Genomic DNA, 22,113 nt, shown 5'->3' on the forward strand with positions numbered 1-22,113 from the left:
GGGGAGGGGCAGAGGAAGAGGGAGAGAGAGAATCTCAAGCAGACTCAGTGCTGAGTTCGGGCCTGACCTGGGGCTCGATCTCATGACCCTGAGATCATGACCTGAGCCAAAATCAAGAGTCAGCTGCTTAACCAACTGGGCCACCCAGGTGCCCCAAAAGTGTATGTGCTTATTAAAGAACATTTCAGAAATCAGAAAAACACCTTGGAAAAGAAAAAAGAAAATTCCCTGTCATCTCCCCGAGGAGGACCCAGGCATTGAGAGAGAGTGACACAGAGCCCAATTCCAGGGGGGCTGGCCCTAAATGGTCTGTAGCTCATCCTAGACACCAGCTCCTGGGGCTAGAATGACTGGTGTGAGCCTGGTGCCAGGGTATATAGTTGTCCTTGGCAGCACCACGGTCCTGTAGGAGGAGGTGGCCACAAGGCTGACCTCCCTGCCTGGTCAAGTGTGGAGGGCAGGGAGGGCTGCTGCCAACTTTCTGGACTTTGAGAACAGGTGGGCATGATTCTAGGGACGCCCACCTCCCTTAGGATGCCTTAGGTGGGACATCCAGACAGACAAAACTCTGGATAATTGATGCTCTCCCTGATCCCCAGACATCCTGTTCAGTGAAATCTACACAGCCTCCAAGTTCATGGGTGGAGGGCCTCCTGGTGCCAGTGGAGAGTTCAACATTGGGTCAGTGATCCTGCCTGGTTCCTTCCTTGTGCTCAGTGCCAGGCACCCTGAGGAGGGAGGGAGGGAAGAAGAAAAGGAGACAGGCGAGAGAGACCAAGGCCATTCGGAAGGATCCTTTCTTCCAAATTGTCTACATAAGCAGTTTTCTACTGGCTTCCTGTAGTCCAAGGGTTACAGCAGGAGTTGGGGGTCAGGTTGGGGTGGGGTTGCCTTTATATCTGGGAGTTCGGCTTCATGGTATAGTTGGAAAAAAGGCTTCCGCTACTATAGGACTGACCTGATCTAGCAGACAGAAAAGAGGGCCCAGAGAGGTCAGGGGTTGGTTGGCCCAACTTGCACAGAGGTAGGGTCTGTGACAGAGTTTGATTTCATGTCCTGTGCTGTTGGCAGAACCTTAGCTCTGGGGCTTGGGGAGTGAGGTGCACAGTGTGGCCTCTTAGGACAGAGGATTCTGAGCTTCCAGCTGGGGGAGGGAGTTGAGCAAGGAGGGAAAAGACATTGGGATCTTGGGGAAGTTGGATGATGCAGACTGGAGTCTAGAGCCACAGAATGGGTGATCCTGGGGGCTGGGGCTGTTCCCCAGGGGTTCTCCATGATCTCCATACAGGTAGGGGTGTTAGGAAGTGGGGGGGTACTATCTGGGCTGAGATGGATTAAGGTCTGAAATTCAATCCCTTGTGGGGTGAACTGTGACGGAAGCTAGCGCCCCTATTGGAGGGCTGCATCTGCTCCAAGGAAGAGGCAGGTTTTTCTCTGCTGGGTACCTGGGGGGACTGTTTAGTTAGAGCTGCGTTTTCATGGTGGGCAGTTTGTTTTTACTTGGATTGGGTGTATTTTGGAGTGGTTTAGGGGAGACTGAGGGAGATTGGGAGGCCACCTGCACCTCCCCAGGACTGCCGCCAAAGACGTATTCCTCTGCAATGACCTGCACACCCCGCGCCCCCAATTAGATCCAGGACGTGACAGAAGTGGGTATTCCTACCAGACACTACCGCGATTTTCCAAAGGATTCCAGGGCATCTTCTTGCTCCCAGACCTCTTACATCCATCAGTCCTGATACAGGTTCCCACCTTTTGGTTCTCTTCTTCCAAGCTGAGCCACCGCGTCCCGCACATCTAAGGGATGAGCTGGGGGCTGGGGAAGGGCGGCGGCACGAGTAAGGCGAGATCAGGAGTCGGAGTGAGGATCCCGCAGTCGCTCTGCCCCCGCCGCCTGCCCTTGGGCTCCCAACCACCCACCTGGCTGGACTTAAGGGCGCCGAGCCGTCGAGGGGCTGCGGGCGCGGGGGAAGGCCGGCCCGTTTCGCCAGGGGGCGCGCTTCGGGGCCGCAGAGTACGCGCCTCGGTCCCCTGTCCCCACGGAAGGAGGCTCGCGTGGAGCCACAGCCATGGGCCCGTCCTTCGCGAGGCACGGGGTTAGGTTGTTCTCCCCTCGAATTGGTGGGCCGCGGGCCCCCAGACGCCAGGCGGGGAGCGAGGTCCGAGCGCCGCAGCCAAACTTCGCGGGGCCTGGACGGCGAAGGCCAGGCAGGACCTCGTAGGCGCCGCGGGCCGGGCGCTCGGGTTCCCCGGGACCCGCGCCCCCGCCTGCCGACGGCGCCCGAGCCTCCCAGCCGCGCGGCGGCAGTGACACCCAGTGGCCGTGGCGGGGAGTGCAGGCGCCGCCGCTCGGTTCCCGCTGTGAAGGTCGACGCCTCTCGAGGTTCCCACTAGTGGTTACGAGCGGGCACCCCCAAGGGAGAAGGCCGCGCTCTGCAGACTGCCCCGCGGGGGCACTTCCCCTTCCCCTCCCCCAGTTTCCTCCTCGGCAGTCGCCGGAGCGCTGGGAGATCCTGCGGGGCTGCAGTGCCCGGAAGGGCGGGGCGGGGCAGAGCGGCGGCGCTGGGCTGTGACCCGGAGCAGTTTCACTTCTGGATCCTACCCCGGTGTGATGGGAGAGCATCTGGGGTGGAGGGGTGGAGCTGGGGGGGGGGTGGAGACACACAGGCGTGCCGAGGGCCGGCCTTCGGGACCCCGGGGGAGGGATGACTTTTTACTCCCGGGGTGTCACGCGCCCCACGCCTCCCTGCATTTTCCACTCCCCCACCCCCCAACGCCATGGGTTCCACTCCGCTGTCCCCCGAGCTGCCGCTCCTCCCCAGCAGCCGCCGCCTCCGCGGGGGCTGCCGACCCCCGGAGAGGCCCCGAGCGGCGTGGGCGGCAGGAGGAGCGAGCTGTGAAGCCGCAGGCAGGGGGTTAGGCTGCGGGCTGCTGAGACGCCGAGCTGTTTCTCAGAAGTGCAGCTGCCCCTCCCCTCACACCCCCCCTCAGCTCCCACCTCGCACCGCACCCCTTCCCCCTCCGCCAGGCCTTCGCTTTTCTCGCCTGGGCATCCCGACCCGGGAATCAGGTGTCTGAGTCCACGCAGAATTAAGAGAACCTGAGCGAGGCCGAGGCCGGGAGTTCAGACCCAGCCTCCGTGCCCATATTCCGAGGCCACGATTCCACTGTCACCTCCCCGTGCCCCACACACCTGGGTGCCAGGATTGGAATTTCATAGAATGGTTTAGAACGCGACCACTTGGGAAAATCATAGGCCGCCCTAACCCTTGCTCCAGCGCCCCACCTCCCTGTCAGTGCCCGAGGGTGGTGGGGGAGAAGGAAGAGGGCACAGGACCCTCTTTCTCTCCTCTTCTTTCTGGAATTAGAGGAAAGGCCTGGCTGGAGCCATGGGGTTGAGGCCAGGCTTCGTCTCAGTTGGAAGGAACTTCAGAGCTCCAGTTCCAGGGAAATATTAAGGCCCAGAGAGGGAAATGAAAGCGCCCAGGGTCACCCAGAGAGTGGCAGGGCTGGGGTTGGAAGCCAGCTGGAGTCTGCACCAGGCTTTACTGAGACTTCAGAGCTTTGCTGGATTCCTTGACTCTGTCTGCCCCCGCCCGCCTGCCCGCCGCGGCCCCAGTCTGGGGAGGGTGGGGAGGGTCTGTGAGTGACAGGGAGGTTGAGGTGCTGAGACTAATTCCAGTGACGGTGGGGTGGGGTGGGGATTGACCTGGTGGAAGGACAAGCCTGGGGAGGAGGTGGCATCTGCCCCCTTAGTTCCCACCAGCCACCCCCAGGGCTGTGGTTTATTTGACTAGGCAGCTCTTCTGGGCCAGGGGGCCCGGGGCAGGGGGGAGGCGAGGTGATGGGAAAAGACTGCTTTAGGGCTTCCTGCCCCATCAGTCCTGGGGAAGGGGGGGCAGCTTACATCACCCACAGGCCCTCTAACCTCCATACTTTCCACTGCAGTGCTCTTTCCTTGGGTATATTCACATTCTTCTGGGGGAAGCTCTGTTATTTGGGGGGAAGGGAGGCAGCTGCCTACTTCACAGGTCAAGACAGAGTTAACAAAACCGCAGCAGATTCAACACCCCGTGTCCTTCAGGGACTTTCCATGACACCTTCCTTCCCCCTCTCCCCCAAGCCAGGGAGTACCTCCCCAGAGGGCCTCCCCACCCCAGGTGCAGTGGCTTTTGGCTTTTATGCAAACAACCGTCTGACTGGGAATGCTCTGCAGCCCCAACCCATGTCCTGGGCCCCATGCGCTCCTCCACCATCCCTCAGTGTTCCTGGCCTTCCCGGAGCTCTCATCTCCACTTTTCCTCAAACTCTGGGTGCTAGGGAATGGGAGGTGAGGGAAGGGACACAGGTCCTTGTCCCCCGCTTGCCCTTGGATGGCAGTTGCCTGCAGGTGGAGGTTTGGGCACCGCAGTCTGTGTGATTGGCCTGGTTGTGTTGAGTGATGGGGAGGGGGAGGAAGAGTGTGCAGGTGTGGGGTGGCCTCCCCTGTTAGGCCCACTACCCTCTGAAGTGTCACATTAGTTCCCAGGAATTAGGAAAGGAAGGCTGGAAGCCCATCCAGCCCCGAGCCCAGCACCAGCGAGCCCCAGAGCTCTCTCCGCTGCTCCCTGGCAAATAGGATCAGGTCTCCTGGTCTCCCTTTCTCTCCAAGCTGCTTCTGCTTTGGGGAGGGAGTGGGGAGGAGGAAGGCCACATACCATTCTAAGGCTGAGACTCAGCTACCCAGAGGCCGCTTGGCAATGTATTTACTGTTGTAATACAAAGGCAGGCTGCTACACAATTCCTCTCTCCCTGCCCTCAGTGCCGAGATGGCAAAACCTGCTGGAGGGCCTCCAGTCTGGCGCTGCAGGGAGGAGATGCTGCTGAGCAGAGAGCCAGAGGAAGCTGCCACCAAGCTGGCTCCACCTTTGCTAATCCTAAACTTCAGAAATGGCTTCCTCCTGCCTCTCTCACAAAGAGGAAAGGGAAGGTGTTTTGGAAGATGCTGAGCGGAAAGCCAGATCACCTCCTAGACTCTTTACTGTCGTATTCTAAGAGAGAACAGAAGATAACCAAGACAGGGAGAAAGCTGAATAATCTCTATGCCATTCTCCTAGGACTTTCTCCTCAACATCTTAGGTTTGGGCCTCCAAGTATCTTAAGACTTTTTCTTTCTTCCTTCCTTCCTTCCTCCCTTCCTTCCTTCTTGGAGATTTTATTTATTTATTTGACAGAGAGAGACACAGCAAGAGAGGGAACACAAGCAGGGGGAGTGGGAGAGGGAGAAGCAGGCTTCCCGCGGAGCAGGGAGCCCGATGCTGGGCTCAATCCCAGGACCCTGGGATCATGACCTGAGCGGAAAGCAGACGCTTAACGACTGAGCCACCCAGGCGCCCCCACTTAAGACTATATTTAAATGCAGCTGGGGCACCTGGCTAGCTCAGTCAGTAGAGCATGTGACTCTTGATCTTGGGGTTGTAAGTTTGAGCCCCATATTGGGTGTAGAGATTACTAAAAATCTTTTAAAAAAAGTAAAAAAGAAAAAAGGTGTGGCCGAGTTTAGTGACTGCACTTGAATTTCCCAAATTCCCAAGAAACTTGGATGTTTCTGAGACCCCAGAGGTGAAAAAGCTGGGACTTGCCTATCTTCTAGAGAGAACCCCTGCTGGGAGCAAGGGCAAAGTTGTGTCTTGGAACTGGGAGACCCTGCAGTGTTGATCCTGCCAAATCCAGTCCATAGCTTCCTCCGGTCCCCTTAGTGAACTAAGGGCCAGTGGAACCAGAACCCTACTCTAGGAGTATGGGAGCCAGCAACAGGATGCCAATGGCAGGCTCAGCCAAGCATCAGAACAGATGCCTTATTTCGCTGATAATTTCATTTACCTTGGTACTTAGACTTTAAGAAACAGCCAGAGGGGCTAAATTAAGAAAACAGTCCTAGAGGCAGAATTAAACCCTTCCATTTTCTGACAACTACAAATGATAGGCATGCACAATGACTAATTTTAAACACACCAGTATTTTTTTTTTTTATTTTTCAGTGTAAAAATCAAACATGATAAAGAAACCTTGAAAACTATCAGCAGGGTTTTTTTTTTGTTTTGTTTTGTTTTGTTTTTGTTTTTGTTTTTTTGTTTTTTTGACGTGACAATGCACTCATTATGGTTCTGGCAAGGTTAGCATTGCTACATTTCAGAAGCTGACTTTCTTTAAACAGTCTTTACAAAGTCTTTACACCTTACAGTGCTCCAAATGGTTGGACTCTGGGTAAAACTCAATAGGAGTTAAGAGGGAAGGTCACTGCTGGGCAGGGAGGGCATTTCTGAGAAACCCAGATGAGAATGCTATGAGCACAGGCCGTGACAAAACCACTCGGCAAGGGCTCCCTCCCTTCCTCCTGGGGGGAAGGTCACCCTGAGCCCCCGTGAACCCCCAAACCAGGTTCCCTTCTTCCCCCGTCATTCTGCAGACAAGGGTCATCTACAGACCACATGTGTGGTGGTTTTGGCAACCAGAAATTAAAAATAACCTATGGTTTTTCCAGTAGCCAAAATGATCCCTCACCAAAGCTCATAGACTGAGAACCTGAGCATGCAAAACCACAGTCTGGGTGAAGGGATGTCTGCTTTTCAAATGACCTGCTAATTCTTTGCAACCCACAGTAATTTGGTTTTCTGTGAACCCACAGAAGCAGGCCCATCCAAAAAGGGTTTTGTCTGCTAACCTGGAAAAGTCCTTGTATAAATGAGTCACTGGCAATGGGATCATTTTTAAGGCTGCCCCATTTTCCTAATATTTTAAAATGTTTGTTCTCAGTCTTTTTAGGAGAGGAAGAAGCAAAGCAACTTCAGAAGCTAGGCCCCACAGGCTTGCGAAGAGGTGGGTGACATTATGGAATGCTCTCCAGGCTTTCTAGAGTTTCAAGAGGGAGATGGACAACAGATGGTCAAGAGACAAATGGACCATTTGAGGAGACTCTAAGTTACTCAGGGAGTTAATAATTGAGAGCTCATGAGACAGGGAGGGAGCAAAGCCATTCCTACTTCCCTGGCTGCAATGCCATGAAGTGTCTTTAGCATGAGGTTCACTTGTATTGTTCTAATTGTCAGCATATTCTTTACTTTCACACATTAAAATAACATGAAGGAAGCTGTGTGCTAGAGATCAGAGGCCTCCACTGGCTACTGAATTACTGAATCATGGTCCTATTATGGCCTTTGAATATCTCCATGTCTTTAAATCCACATACAATACATAGAGTGGAAAATTTGTAACCATCCACCCCACCCCCCCAAGTAACATCATCCCATAGACAAAATTACATAAAACCTCGTGACAGCCTCAGGAGGTAGACACTATGTCCTTACATTTTTTAATCAAGACATTAACATTCCATTTTCAAATGACAGCTCAGTCAACATCAATGTATATGACAGTCCAGTCTTGTAATATTCAGAGGAAACTTGCATTCAACTTTTTCAAAGTGCAAAGACCTGTTTATCTAATGTTGACAGCATGGTGGGGTACACACTATCTACAGCTTGGGTGAATGGAGCTATAGTCTTATGTTCTGAGCTCACACAAGTCGAAAGCCTACACTTCTCTTGCAGGCTCTTCTGAGTCCATGGTCTTTAGAGGCAGCGGTGACCAGCTCTGGGTTCACTGGTCATTCACAGAACATTCAGTCCTTTCGCTTTAGAGAACAGAATCCTTTTCCTATGGTGGCCCGGGTCTAGCCTTTGGTTTCAGGCCAAAATTGTCTTCTTTACAGGCACTTAAGTCCCAAATCCATTCTGTTTTTCTGAATTCTGCCTAAAGAGAGAGAGTCTCTGATCTATACTGAGCCTAAAACTAGCTCCCAATTCTTTAAAACAGAAGACATATCGTTGTGTATCTCTCATCTTCTTCCGCATAACCTGATGGTATTTTCTAGGACAAGATTTTCCTCACTCCACTTTCTTTTCTTGAGCTCATAAATCTCAATTCCAAGTCTTTGTGAAAGAGCTTGGCTATCTCTGAGGATTCAAATCTTGAGTGGCCTTGAGTTTCCAAATCTCCACTAGAGACCAACAGACCAGTTCCCTGTGGGGTACACTTTAAAGTTAGGACTCTAAGCATTTAACATTTCCATTGCAGTCTTACTGCCTGTGCTGGGATATGTATCAGCAATACTGCTTTTTCCTTTAAAACATGGTAAACCTCACATTTAGCAGAGGGGAAAAAGCAGAGGAGGAGAATAAGAACAGTGATACAGAGACTACTTGGAAAAACCTTATGTTGGTGTGAGATTTGTTCGTAACACAGTGTTTCAACTAAGCAAAATTTTGTGCTTTTTTTCTTTGCAAAAGAAATCTGAGGTCACTTTATATCTGGGCCACTGTGAGTATGGGCCTAGCGAAATGTTAAGCGCTGCCTTAAAAAGCTGAGAAATGTTGTCACTGACAAAGTCAGAAGCTGAGTCAGGAACAGCTCAGAATGGGTAATAAGGCATAAGATTAGTTAGCTTATCTGTGTCAAGGCAAGTATCTTTTGGGGAGAATGACTTAGGGAAGCTAAAGGCTGGTGGATTTATCAATATCTTTTCTTCCCGTGGTGGTGGTGGTGGAGGGTAATGGAAGAGACACTTCTGTTTAGTTCTCTGCCAGTAGGAAATACCTGTGCAACAATTCAAGTGGGGTGATGAGGAACATCTGGAGAGCCAGTTCTCTTCCCTTTCCCCCTTACCCCAATTCTGTCACCTTGGCTGCAAGGGAACTTTTCGTGGGGTTGGTTGTTCCCCCAGATTGTGGCCTCCTGGGTGTGTGGTGGGAAATGACGGACAGATCAGACCTACAAGGCGCATGTCAGAGGGACGCTGACTGAGAAAGGAAATATGCTGTCTGAAGCTGCTGCAGGACCTCACTGTCCAGCATGGTCGGTTGTGAATCCTGACTCTGCCCCTCTCTCTAAGCAATTGTGCTAAGATTCTCCTTCACCCTCTCCCCCCACACCCCCAGCAAGGGGAAGGGGCATTTATTGGTATAAGGAATACAGAAGGAAATCTTTACCAGTGTGGTGGCAACCACTACATACTACCTGGTTCAACTTTACAATTTACAAATGTGGAGTTTGCACATATAAACTTTCTCTGGACTTGGTGTGCCCCAATCCAGGCCCAGAATGCTACAGTGAAAGTAGCATTTGTGAGTGGTCATCCCACTTAGAAAACTGACCTCAGAAGAATGAAAATCATTCAGAAAATCTGTTAGTCACAGGGAAAATGAGGGTCTTGTCTTCAAAAAAGTCCCCAGGTCATTGGGTGGGCCTCTTTCACTATCTTACGGTGCCAAAGCTGGTTTCTTCAGAAAGACTTTCCCACTAATATGTTGGAAATGCTTGCTTTCCCCAGCTTTCTCTCCAACTAATTCTTGCTTCCAAATGCTCTTTCTTTTGTCCCCTGAAAGTCAACAAGATGTATGGCATTTCAAGAGTATAATAAGCAGCCCCTCTGCCACAGTGGGTGTCAGTAACCTGGCGTGGCTTGGAGTCTAGGATTATGGAAACAGCAAAATGCTGAAGACTATGCACTGAAATACATCTAGTCTTTTAGCCGAAATCTCAAACATGTTGGGACTGTTACCACGGAATTTCACAAAATCTTTTTTCCTGAGACAGACGCCATGCTACAAAGAAGGATAAGCCATTTGTGCAGTCTGAGGCGGAACATTTTAATTACTGGCAGCACATAAATTAGTTGAGCTTGAGTCTAATGCCTAAGCCCTTTTGAAATACCAAGGCAGATACATAAAATGCGAATCTAACAGGAACTGGGGATTCTTGACTCTGGTAGAAATGTGCACAAAACTACTCTTCATTTGTAAATAGGTTCCATGAAGTTGTCCCTGGAAGCAGAGTTTATTTTCGCTAACACCAGTTCTTAAAAAAGGAAAAAAAAAAAAGGCTTTGGCAAAGCAGCTGCAGGTGCCACTTTGTGTGTACACTTTGGGGCAAGATCAAAATACCTTCCTGTTTTTGTTCCTCCCCACCATCCTCTTCACATTCATGACTCAGTGGTTAAAGGAAAAATTTAACACTACCATTTGCACACCAAAGAAATGTGAAACAGGTATTCATATCCATATTCTCCTGCTTGATGCCCATGCATTAAAAGGCTTAAAAGATAACTAGGGTTACAGCATAAATCACATAAATTTTAAGCTGGAAGGGACCTTAGAGAGTGTCTAAGCCCAACTCTTATTTTAAGGTTGAAGAAACTCAGTTTTAAGAGTTTAGTGATTTGCCCAAAGTCATATAGCTAATTAGCAGCCAATATGGAATTCACAAACAGATTTTGGGACCCCCTACTGCAGTACTAATTTTACAATTATCCCTGCACTTTTCCTTGAGAGCATGTCTCTCATAATTAACTACAAAGCTGCCCAATACATCTGCAGGACCAAGATCTGACTTTCAGGAATCTTCCTGGCATACAGCAGCTCCACTTAAAATGGGGAGAAAAATCCACCCAGCTTGATCACGGAGAACCTGTCAGCAGAGGTGCGCCCCTCCTTACTTCTTCAGGAAGCTCCTGTGGGGAGGGGGAGAATAGTTCATGCTTTTTGGATTGTTTGGTTGTTTTCTGTCAAAAAAAATCATCAGCAAGTTTGCTTTAGGTCTGTATACTAATGCTCCATGAAGGAGACCAAGAACTTTCAAGTAGCTCTCCCCCCCTCCTCCCGGGGTGCTGCTAAACCATCTCCCCCTCAGAGTCCAGTTCTGCCAGTCTTGATCACAGAACACAGATGCCATAGCGGACAACTTTGTGGAGTTTCAGTTATGGTTTATGTTTAAAACCATTAGTTCTTCTGGTATAGAATTTCTCCTATGATGACTGGTTTAACCCAAAGCAGCTTTTTAATTGCTATGGGAGGGTAAAAGGGTAGATCAAATGACTTGATTTTTTTTTTTCATTGTGTGATAAGAAATGGGTCTGATGCTTGGAGACTGGCGTCTTCAGTAACTGATAACAGATACTTATTTTATGGCTGTTCTTTTCCTTACTATTAGACTCTAATTTGGGATGAGGAGATTATATCCTAGACTTCCAGCCTGTGTTAAGTGCAGAAGGGTGTGGCTTCCCAGTGAGGTTAGCTGGTGAGCTCTTCTTTGTGGAACTGGCGTATGACCAAAAGGCTTTTCCACGGACGTATCTCAGAAAGAATGTCTCATGCAGCACAACTGGGGGACTCTTTTGACTGGCAACAAACTCCAAGGACCGCCTGTTCCATTGCTGCAAAAGATAATGACCAAAGACTTCATTGGCTTTTAAATATCATAAAAATTCAAGTCCCTGATGAGAAAACAAATGTTTCACAAAAATGATAACATGATATATCTGCAAACAATTTCTGAATGAAGACAGCGTTTCCCTTTTGCCCATGTGAACATGACCCTTTGGACACTAAGAATGGTATGGAGAGGAGTTCGGAACTGAGTTTGTTCGGAGAATAACTTGTTAGGTGGGGTGTTGGTTTTTACAACTGATGTCGAATACTCAGACGTCAATCATCTCTGGGACCAGATGTTCACTTCAGCATGGCTCTGTGCTCCCCTCTGGCTATGTGAGAAGAGAATTCATACCGATCATGGCTTCGATACCCACACATGTTACACTCAAAAGGGTCACGAAAGCCGTGGCAACCCATGTGAATAGTGAACATCACATAATCCAGGAAGAGGACTCGACAGTGGTCACAGCGATACACATCCATCACCTCCCCTTCTTTGTTGATCACTTTGATGGAGTCTCTTGGACAGATGGGTGGGGGCTTGAGGAGTTCATAAGAGCGGGGGACCTCCTTCAGAAGTGGCATCCCATTGCGGGCCCTAGGGGGGACCATGTGATTTTGCTGGTAGATGTGATTCTGGCGTTCTTCATGGTTGCTATCAGTGTCCGTGGAGTCATGGCCACTATTGTTGGGGGAGAGGCCTCTTTCAGAAGGCAGGCTCTTCTCTGGCAGGTGGATATTCTTCTTTTCTAGGTCCTGGGGGGCACCATTTGGCATCTCGGCACGGGTGAGGGCTATGGGATACATGCTGCTGATAACTGGAACCATCTCTGAGGTGGGAGCAGGTGGGGTCTGGACCAAGGGGCGCAGGGCTTCGGCACCAAGATAGCTGATGGCATTATTGATGGCTTGGTCCATCATCCGGGTCTGTATTATTTCACTCTCTTTTTCGTACATATAGCTGGGATTATAGTTGACATCAAAGCAGTGGCGCTTCTCACCTAGAACAAGTGAAAGAAACAATTACAAGAGGAAGAACACAAAGGCAGAGTTTGTAAAATGATTTTCCAGAGGCCTTGAAAAGGGAGGAAAGACATGGGGCCTGCTTAAGAACACCCAGCCCAGGCAGGATGGTTCCATTCGGTGCTGGGGACAGTCTCAAGGGACAGTGGCTGACAGCACACATTTGGACAGTCAAAATAAATTAAGCCAGCAGGCAAAAGGGAGAGTCAGAGATGTTGATGAGTTGAGGCTACAACGTGAGCTGTTTCCACTGCTCACGTCAGAGGGGAGTGCTGGAGAAAAGCAGAGAAAAAGAAGCGAGAGGACCCCAGGGCAGGGTTTGCAGGGAGCCAGGAAGCTACCACTGTGCAGGCGCGTGGCCACCTCTGCACTTCGACTGTCCATGGACTCTCAACACCCAATCAATTCCCAAACTGTTATTTTGCTTGTTATTTTCTGGTAATACAAGGGCGCTCAGGGAACGGAAGTGCTGCAAGAAGTGGGGACTCTCAGCCACTGGCCTCTGCAACTTTTTAAACAGCTACAGAGGCAGAAAAAATAGCCCCCAAACCTCCAACTTACCAATCCTTAAACACATCGTCACCAGACTGAGATTTAAATAAAAGAACTGCAAATGTACAAAGTCTTAGAAAAGGTTTCTTGAAAGATCGTGGTCTTTGTCCCTTTCATAAAGTATATTATTCTTTTGCTTGAAAAATTGCATCGATACACATGTGATCATTAGGACCCAACCTGCATTTAACTGAAAAATTTACTTGTGGTCACCCTCTCCTACTGCTCATGTCAAACTGCTGAGAAATTCTGAAAACAGAGTTTAGCCACCTTTGGGGCGTGTGGGTGTTGTGTGTTAGAAAACAGAGGCTCTCTGGCCACAGGGAAGGCAGGAGCAGGGTCTGCAGTGATGGCAGATGTGCTCAGTGGTGAGTGGCTGGTAGAAGGAAGAGAAAGCAGGGAGGATGTGTCAAGTACTGAAAGTGAGGCTAAGGTATCACTGATGATTTTTCATTCTGTAGACACTAGATTCTGGAGAGATTTGCTGAACCATATCCTCTCTTCTGTAACACTACCTAGGCATGTTATGGTTCCAAAACCTGTCACTGCCATACAGTAAAGGGTCCAATAATGAAAGAACACAAGAAAACAAAAGAATTGGAAGAACCAGTTCCTGTTCTTGAGGTGTCTCCAACCTAGTGGGAGAGAAACAAGACCTGTATCCGTGGAATCGGAAAAAAATAAATGTTAGAAGTTGTGAAAGGGCTGCCCTGCTCTGTGGGGGCCTTTGATTTTATTTTATTTTTAAAGATTTTATTTATTTATTTTGAGAGAGAGAGAGAGAGAGCACAAGCAGGGGGAAGCGGCAGGCAGAGGAAGAGGGAGAAGCAGGCTCCACCCTCAGCAGGGACTGTTGTGGGGCTTGATCCCAGGACCCTGGGATCATGACCTGAGCCAAAGGCAGACACCCAACCATCTGAGCCACCCAGGCGCCCCTGTATATTTAAGTGTTAAGGAAATGCAAAAAATTCAGGAGTACCTGGGGCAGGGAAAGCATTCGTAGAAAACAGATTTTGAGAAGGGTCTTGATGTACTGGTACAACTTAGACTTTCAGAGAGGTCGACAAGACATCCTAATTGAGGGAGGAGCATGACTGAAGGCAGAGAAGTGGCACTACGCAGGACAGGAGCAGGGAAGAGTAAGAGGGTCTGGCTGTAGCTGTATCAGGGAGTATGAAATACAGAATTTTCAACCTTCCCTTATTCCTTCACATTCTGCAATACTGACACCTCCGGGTAGTGTGGTGGTTGAGTGCATGGGTTCTTGGATCAGATGGATTGGCTCTGACGCTGGCTCATCAGTTACTCGTTGCATGACCTTAGGCAAGTTATTTGACATGTCTGTGGCTCCGTGTCCTCATGTGTAATGGGATAATAACTGTATCTACCTCCCATGGTCACTGGGAAGTGCTTGGAACAATGCCTGGTACATAGAAAGCACCTGATAAATGTTAGGGTGTTTTGTTTCGTTGGAATCAGTTCACATTTTCTTTTTTTTCCTGCTAAAATCAATTTGCTTTTTTTTTTAAGATTTTTTATTTATTTTTGAGAGAGGGAGAGCACGTGTGAGCACATGAGTAGGGGTGAGGGGTGGGGGAGGGGCAGAGGGAGAAGCAGACTTCCCGCTGAGCAGGGAGCCTGATGCTGGACTTGATCCCAGGACCCTGAGATCATGACCTGAGCTGAAGGCAGACGTTTAACCAGTTGAGCCACCCAGGCGCCCATGAATTTGCTTCTTAAGTAAACTTTCTATCACTAACATAAACAGAAAGCTAGACTCACCACAAATAGAAGGTAACTATGAAAAATAAAGATAAGGAAACAGAACGATTTATTTAAGTTTTGATCAGATACTGTGACTACCTGGACACAAGATCCCCAATCTTTGTTAAAAACAGAGATTACTGGAGTGCCTGGGTGGCTCAGTCATTAAGCATCTGCCTTCGGCTCAGGTCATGGTCCCGGGGTCCTGGGATTGAGCCCCACATTGGGCTCCCTGCTCGGCAGGAGGCCTGCTTCTCCCTCCCCCACTCCCACGGCTTGTGTTCCCTCTCTCGCTGTGTCTCTCTGTCAAATAAATAAATAAAATCTTAAAAAAAACCCAAAAAACAAAAACAAACAGAGATTACCAAGTGTGAGATTAGTGTGAAAAAAAACTAACATCCAAATTAAGTCTAAATCTTTTTCCTTGGTATAATCAGGAAGATTGAGAGAGAACTAAAAAACGAAATAATTTTCTTGCCCTGTGGGTCTCCTAGCATTTTGCATCCCAGATCTGGGGAGATATTGAAAAAAGTTAACACGTGGTAGAGTCAAAAGATGGCATTCTGAATGACTAACCATAAGATTTAGATTTGAATGAAGAGCAACCCGCTTCATGCCCTTGAGCAAGGGAGGCTTGTGTCAAAATGTAATTTTCAGAATATTAATGGAACAGCAAAGTGTAAGACCAGAACAGTGAGGAATTGGAGCCAGAAAGACCAGCTAGAAGATCTAATTGAATAAGATGGATTTGTCCTGCATCCACACTACCTTAAGGCCAACCTGACAGTTTCTAGACAAATACCTGAGAGAAAAAATCTGCAAAGAAAAACACCCTGCCTTGGCAACTCAATAAAAAGCAACAGAAAAGTAGACCTTTGCCAAAGTCATCAGTGGTTCTTATTTTCAACTTCCAAATTGGATATATCTTTGATAGCTGTTTGAAAGAGTGAGGCTAAGAACATGAAAGCCAGCTAAGGTCACAAATATTCATTCCCCTGAAAGTGACACAGAGATGATGAACTTTGGTTTCTTGGCCTTTTTGAGGTCATTGATGATTTTCCAGTGTGGCTGGCTCTACTCTACTCCTAAAATACCAGGGGTCCCTGAGAATCTTTTTATCTTTTCATCTAACGGAGAGGTTCCAGAAGGTTTCCGGGGTGGGGCAGGCACATCACAAACTGCTTTTATCCTTTCTCCCAAGAGTTTGCTTTACTGAACTAGGCCTACAGTTTCACAGTGTCTACCACCTGCAGCACATGTCAGAAGACAGCTGAGTGCTAAAGTTGTAAGAGGCAAAACAGTAAGAGGAAAATACAGCCCTGGATGAGTGGAAATATGTGACTGAGTTCTGTGGTTAAGACAGACCATTGTTCACTGTGAAGACAGGAGAGCCTCAGATCTTCACGTGCACGCAACCTGCAATCATCAGATCCCCTCATCTCTGAGTTACGGTAACTTGAGTAGTGCAGATGATTATCAGTCACCTGTAGACATGATGACTCAATGTGTATGAAACCCAGAAGGGGTAAGCTACAGTAATTGAAAAGCCAAGAGCTCACGTTTCTTTAGTAACACACTCATAAAAAAGGTTAGTCAAACCACAAGAGTGTAACTTCTCCCAAACCTGCACAGAGCCTCTAGTCCAGCTTGTAGTCAGAATCATACCACACCTTTGAATGATTAATGATAGCAGCTTCAGGCTGAATTAGAGGTTTCCTTCTGATGAAAGTACAACTGGCAACAGCAAGTCCTGAGTTTAGGAACCAGGGCCATTCCTTACCTGCTTTTTTTTTAAAGGGGTTAATCCCTACTATCTAGGCTTTGGTAACTCTAAACTGAGCAACTGGCTGACCCGAGTTGCTACAATGTGGTGAGGGTGTATGGTTGTTGGCTTCTAAGTGCCCAACTTGAAAGTACAGAATCACCGCCTAGAGCTAAAAGGGACCTTAACTGAGCACATGGATTCAGACCTCTGCCTTTGGGGCCGAGTGACAGATCCATCACCCTGATCTGTTTACCTCTGGTTTTTATACTTCACATTACCTAGCACTGTGCCTTATATTTAATACTAACAAGAATAGCTACTATTTATTGAGCCTTTACTATATATCCAGTGCTGTCCTAAGTACTTTTTGCATATTCTCTCATTTGCCTAAGATGAATTAGCATCTCTTATCAGATAAGAACCTAACCTACAAACAGGTTAACTTGCCAAGGTCACTTAGTAAATGGAGAGCTAGGATGCAGTCTAAGGGCCCATATATATCTGCCTGTGTCTGAGCATTTTTTTTAAGATTTTATTTTTTATTTTATTTTTTTGGAGAGGGAAAGGCGAGGGGCACAAGGAGAGGGAGAGAGATCTTAAGCACGCTCCATGCCCAGTGTGGAGCCTGACGTGGGGCTCCATCTCACAACTCTGAGATCATGACTTGAGCTGAAATCAAGAGTCAGATGCTTAACTGACTGAGCCACCCAGGCGCCCCTGTGTTTGAGCTTTAATTGCTGTCTCCTGGCTGCCACCTTGTCCATGGCTGCACAATCCCACCACTGGCAGGGATTTCAGATTCTCTGCTGGCATGGTTCCCATAAGCAGTGGACAAGCAACTGTGCTGTGTTCCAAATGGACTAGCACCGTGCATCAAGAAGTATCTATGATGCATGGAGTTGTTCTGGTGTTTGTAAGTTCTTAACAGAGTGCCTGGCATATGTAAGCACTCAATAAATGGTAGATCTTTATTATTATTATTGTTAGCCTCACACCATGTTAGGTGCCTTGAGGAGTACAAACATAATTGCAATCCAATAGGAGATGCAGCATTTACAATACACAGCATTACACTGCATTTGTAATTTCATTACAAATTGTTACCCCTAAAACTATGTGGTGGAACAAAGTACAGAGTAGTCAAGAAAGTGAAGAGAGAAAAATATGGACAGCTTCTCAAATATGCCACGTATTGTGGGACAAATATTAACTTATTTTTTAAAGTCTCCTTGTAATCTGAGGCGGTAGCAGTGATGGTGGTGGAGACAGTTCTATATATCACAAAAAACTGTCTATTAAACTCACCTTGAGTACAGGGGGAGAACAGAGCAGAGAGAGAACTCAGGAGACTGTGAGAATGTAGACCATGTGTACATTTTTTAAAAAAGATTTATTTCCTGGGGCGCCTGCTTGGCTCAGTTGGTTAAGGGTCTGCTTTTGGCTCAGGTCATGATCTCAGGGTCCTGGGATCGAGCCCCATGTCGGGCTCCCTGCTCAGAGCAGGGAGCCTGCTCCTCCGTCTCCCTCTGCCCCTCCCCCTGCTCTCTCTCTTAAAATAAATAAATAAAATCTTTTAAAAAGTAAAAAAATAAAGATTTATTTATTTGTTTGAGAGAGAGAGAAAAAGAGCAGGGAGGAGGGGCAGAGGGAGAAGGAGAGAGAGTCCCAAGCGGACTCCTCACTGAGCATGAAGCCCCATGCAGGGCTGGATCCCACGTCCCTAGATCACCACCCAAGCTGAAACCAAGAGCTGAATGCCTAACAGGCATCCCAACCACGTGTACTTTTAAGGGCAGATGTGAAGGAGGGCATTCCAGACAGCATGGACAGAACCATTATATACAAGAGGGAAAGTATTACATAGAAGTGGGAATAGTTCACTGTGGCTGAATTAAAAGATTAGTTGGCTGAAATGATAAAATTAGAAAAGGTAACTTGGAGACAGATTGTGCAAGACTCAGAACACCTGGACAGTTCGGATTTTATTCCAATGGGAAGCCATTGAAAGGTTTTTTTGAAGGGGAGGGGAATGATTTGAACTTTAGAAATATAACACATTTCCACTATTACAGGCATCATGAGGGGTGATGGGAAATATTCAGGTTTTCTTTTTAAGTTTCTTCAAGTCACTGAAATGTACTTGCTGGCTACCTTCATACCATATCCCATGTCTATCACTGCTTACTCTTACTGCAAACACATACCCAAAAAAAGGAGGGGAGCCAGGCAAGGAGAGTAAATGGAATATCTGTGAGGTAATGGCTCTGATCTCAAGCTAAATGAGACTAAAGTGACTAACATTTCTTCCAGGAGGAGGAAAGTAGAAGGGAGCCACAGAATAGGCAAGAAGGGGAGCAAACACAGAGAGAGCTGTGGGGCGGGGGGTGAGGAAAACTGAGCTGGGGACCATCTTTTGTTGCTGCAGAAGACTTGTCCCCTGTGAGGGGTGTTATTTGGATGTCATCGGTCCTGATGGAGTCACCAGGGGAAGACTTCTTTTCTCAAGAAAACACACCCCGGGCGGGGAATGACTGTCCTTCTTCAGGGGCTTTTTCTTCCACCAGCTTTCACCGAGTATACCCCTCCGTGTCCAGAGCCCCGGTCTAGCACACATGACACACTATGCTTTGGGTGGCCTCCCAGGGTAGGAAGGCCCTGGGCTGCAGCACATTGTAGGCCTCGGTCCTGGCCCTGCTCCATCACCCACTAGCTGCATCTCTCCATCTCTCCAATCCTCCCTCCTTCCCTGGGGAAAGAACTTTGCTGGGTGTTCCTGATATCCCTTCAAGCTCTTAAAATGCTATGATTCTGTAATACTTATAGGATTATAGATTTCAGCCCCTTGGGAAGGGGTGGGAGAAGATACTTTTTGCTGTTAGAAACAGGTATTCAAACTGCTTCCTGTCGCTCTGTTAACCAAAGCAGACAATTTCTCATTAGTTACTTCACAGGGAGAATCGATGGTGTTTGCTGAAGTGTCAAAACCTCACTAACATGTTTACCACGGGTGAGTGAGATCTTTTTTCATGTTGTTTTCAACATGAAAACTTCCTTTAATAAAATAATACATAAAATTAAAAATAATAAGGAGATGCTATGGTAACCACTTTGGTCAGAATAACACATCTGTTTTTGGAGAAGGAATGAAAAGCAAAAAGAAATATGCAGAAATGTAATCATTTTCCTCCTCCCTCCAGGATAGAAATCTGGCCTCTATTTTGAGCCAAGTATTTGAAGATGGCCTAGTTAGAAGTCTAGTCAAACAAGTTTATAACAGGAGAATAAGATGCAGAGAAAGGAGAACTCTTAAAAGGGTTAGGTGCTAAAAGTGAGCTATCCTGGGGTGCCTGGGTGGCTCAATCATTAAGCGTCTGCCTTCAGCTCAGTTCGTGATCCCAGGGTCCTGGGATCGAGCCCCGCATCGGGCTCCCTGCTCGGTAGGAAGCCTGCTTCTCCCTCTCCCACTCCCCTGCTTGTGTTCCCTCTCTTGCTGTGTCTCTCTCTGTCAAATAAATAAATAAAATTTAAAAAAATAAATAAAAAATAAAAGTGAGCCATTGTGTCCTTCGAAAAGAGAAACAAATAATTATTTTGATGATGTAAAGATGCTGATTTCTAATGAATGCATGTCAATTTATGTCTTAAATACAGAGAATGAAACAAAATTTCTTGGAGAATTAGGAAAGAAATGATTTTATTTTTCTTCTACGGAAGCAATTTAATTTTACTCTTACTCTTCCATAGAGGCATGTTTTTGCGTTTCTAAATGCACTTAGACTTAACCCAATCTGTCCCTCTTCCTCGGTTCATTTCTAATGTGTGAAAAATGATACCTACTGGTAATTCTCTTTAGCCTGCTGGGAAAGTAACAGGTTGACCTGATGGTATAATTTCACCTTTACCCTCATAGTTCAAGAGGTCAGGGAAGCCAAGGTTGGTCTGAGTGCTGTGCAACTTGTCAGCAAGGATTAAAGGGAGTGACTCATTCTTCCTTCACACTTTACCCTTTGCCATTTCCCTGGCAGCTGAATCTTTTCAGAAAACAGCACCATGGAGAGGAAATATAAGAGACAGAAGAGAAGAGGAGGGAAAACGTTAGCCCCGTATGTTTTGCAGCACTTCATCCCATACACTGCAGTGTCAAAATGTTCCTTTTCTCTCCCCAATATTACTGTTTTCTATCAGAAAGGTTGATTCCATTAAATGACTCAAGGGGTTTCCTTTATTTGAAAATGATCTCTAAAAGGAGGGTTCAGGATATAAGCTAATGCTAGAAGATTAGAACAGGGCTCAGGAACAAGAACATTATGGATATGACAGGAGTGCTGTCCCCATTTCCTGACAGGAATGAATGGATGGGTGAAAGAGCAAATGAACAAGTAGTAATGCCTTCAGTAAAATAGATGAATGTTGGGTTGATGCAGCTGTTTTATAGATTCTCAGATTTAACCACACCTTCCTGAAAAAAAAAAAACTAAAATATATGACATGGTTCATAACATAAACACCTTGTCTGTATAACCTTGAGAAAACAGTAACCTGAATCTACACATATGGGCTTAGAAACACAAAATGGTATTCATAATTGCAGCCTTTGCTAATTCATCTTGCAGACTCGTAGAATGATAGAGCTGGGAGGGACCTTCCCGATCACCTCATCACCAATTCAGTCTCCTCATTTCACAGATGAGTAAACAGAGGCCCAGAAAGGTTATGTGATTTGTCTAAACACACACGGTTAAGAAATGACTGAGCTAGAATCGGAACCTGGGTCATTTGGCTTCAAATCCAGTGTTCTTCCTACTGCACTATACCACAATTTACCAAACAAAATTTCCCCCAGTTATTCAGGGCCCTGAAGCCCTGAAGTTGCTACCTCAGCTTAAATCAAGAGCTAACTCGACTGGGTTTCCTGATTCCAAATAGAGAGCACATGATGGTTCAGAAGATAAGAGAAATCAGCACTTATAAGCATCTCTTCTGAGTCCGGAAATGAAGGAGTAAAAATCCTTTGGTTACAAGGGTAACAAATGGAACAGATCCCTGATGCAACAAGCAGAATGGCATGGACTTGGACACAGGAAATGTGTTTTTTTAAACCCATGAAAATACCAAAGCAACTTTTACTATATTAAGTAGGGTTTTAGCTCAACTATAGGTTAGGACAGTGGCACCTGTGTGGCTCAGTTGGTTAAGCGTCTGCCTTTGGTTCAGGTCATGATCTCAGGGTCCTGGGATGGAGCCCCACATCTCCCTCTCCCTCTCTCTCTGTCAAATAAATGGATAAATTAAAACAAACAAACAAACAAAAAACAACTATAGGTGTAGGACAGCTACAAGGACCAAGCATCTTCTCTCATATGTTATTTCTTAGACCAAAGCGCCTTGACCATAATTGGATTGAAATTGAGTCACTTTACATTTTTTTCCTTGCCCATGTCTCCCCATGTCTCTCTCCACATCAAGTACAGCCATTTCTAGAGTCATAACTTTCCCCAAATCAAATTACAAAGTAAATTACCCTCAAAGAATAAAAACCTCTACTTTCCTTGGTTCTGACTCCAGTCAGAACTTCTTCACAGAAGTGAAAATCAACTGATATATGAGCAATGTCTTAAGATCATGTCTTGGAATCACAATTGATCCACTTGATCCATTGCTCCTAAGCCCCACATGGAGGTCACTACGGGCCCCCTGACATTTCTCAGGAAGGAGAGGGAAGATGGTAACGGGTGGGGGGTGGGAGGGGTGTGTCTCTCTAAA

At 47.2% G+C, this 22,113-nt stretch overlaps 1 protein-coding gene and 1 long non-coding RNA gene across 2 annotated transcripts in view; both read right to left on the reverse strand.

Annotated features, from left to right (window-relative positions):
• Positions 1 to 376: 376 nt before the first annotated feature.
• LOC113908337 lies at positions 377 to 2,245 on the reverse strand. The gene is made up of 3 exons (XR_003515421.2): positions 1,921 to 2,245; positions 1,664 to 1,816; positions 377 to 728 (listed from the first exon to the last, which is right to left on the reverse strand). It is a non-coding gene; the product is annotated as an uncharacterized LOC113908337 (long non-coding RNA).
• Positions 2,246 to 5,979: 3,734 nt separating this feature from the next.
• IKZF3 (IKAROS family zinc finger 3) overlaps positions 5,980 to 22,113 on the reverse strand; it is an 87,869-nt gene continuing 71,735 nt past the window's right edge. The window contains 1 exon segment of the mRNA XM_027626601.2: positions 5,980 to 12,247. Coding sequence (XP_027482402.2) covers positions 11,544 to 12,247 — 704 coding nt within the window. The 3' untranslated portion in view covers positions 5,980 to 11,543.

This window comes from Zalophus californianus, chromosome 16, assembly GCF_009762305.2.
Source record: "Zalophus californianus isolate mZalCal1 chromosome 16, mZalCal1.pri.v2, whole genome shotgun sequence".
In the NCBI taxonomy this organism is placed as follows: Eukaryota; Metazoa; Chordata; class Mammalia; order Carnivora; family Otariidae; genus Zalophus; species Zalophus californianus.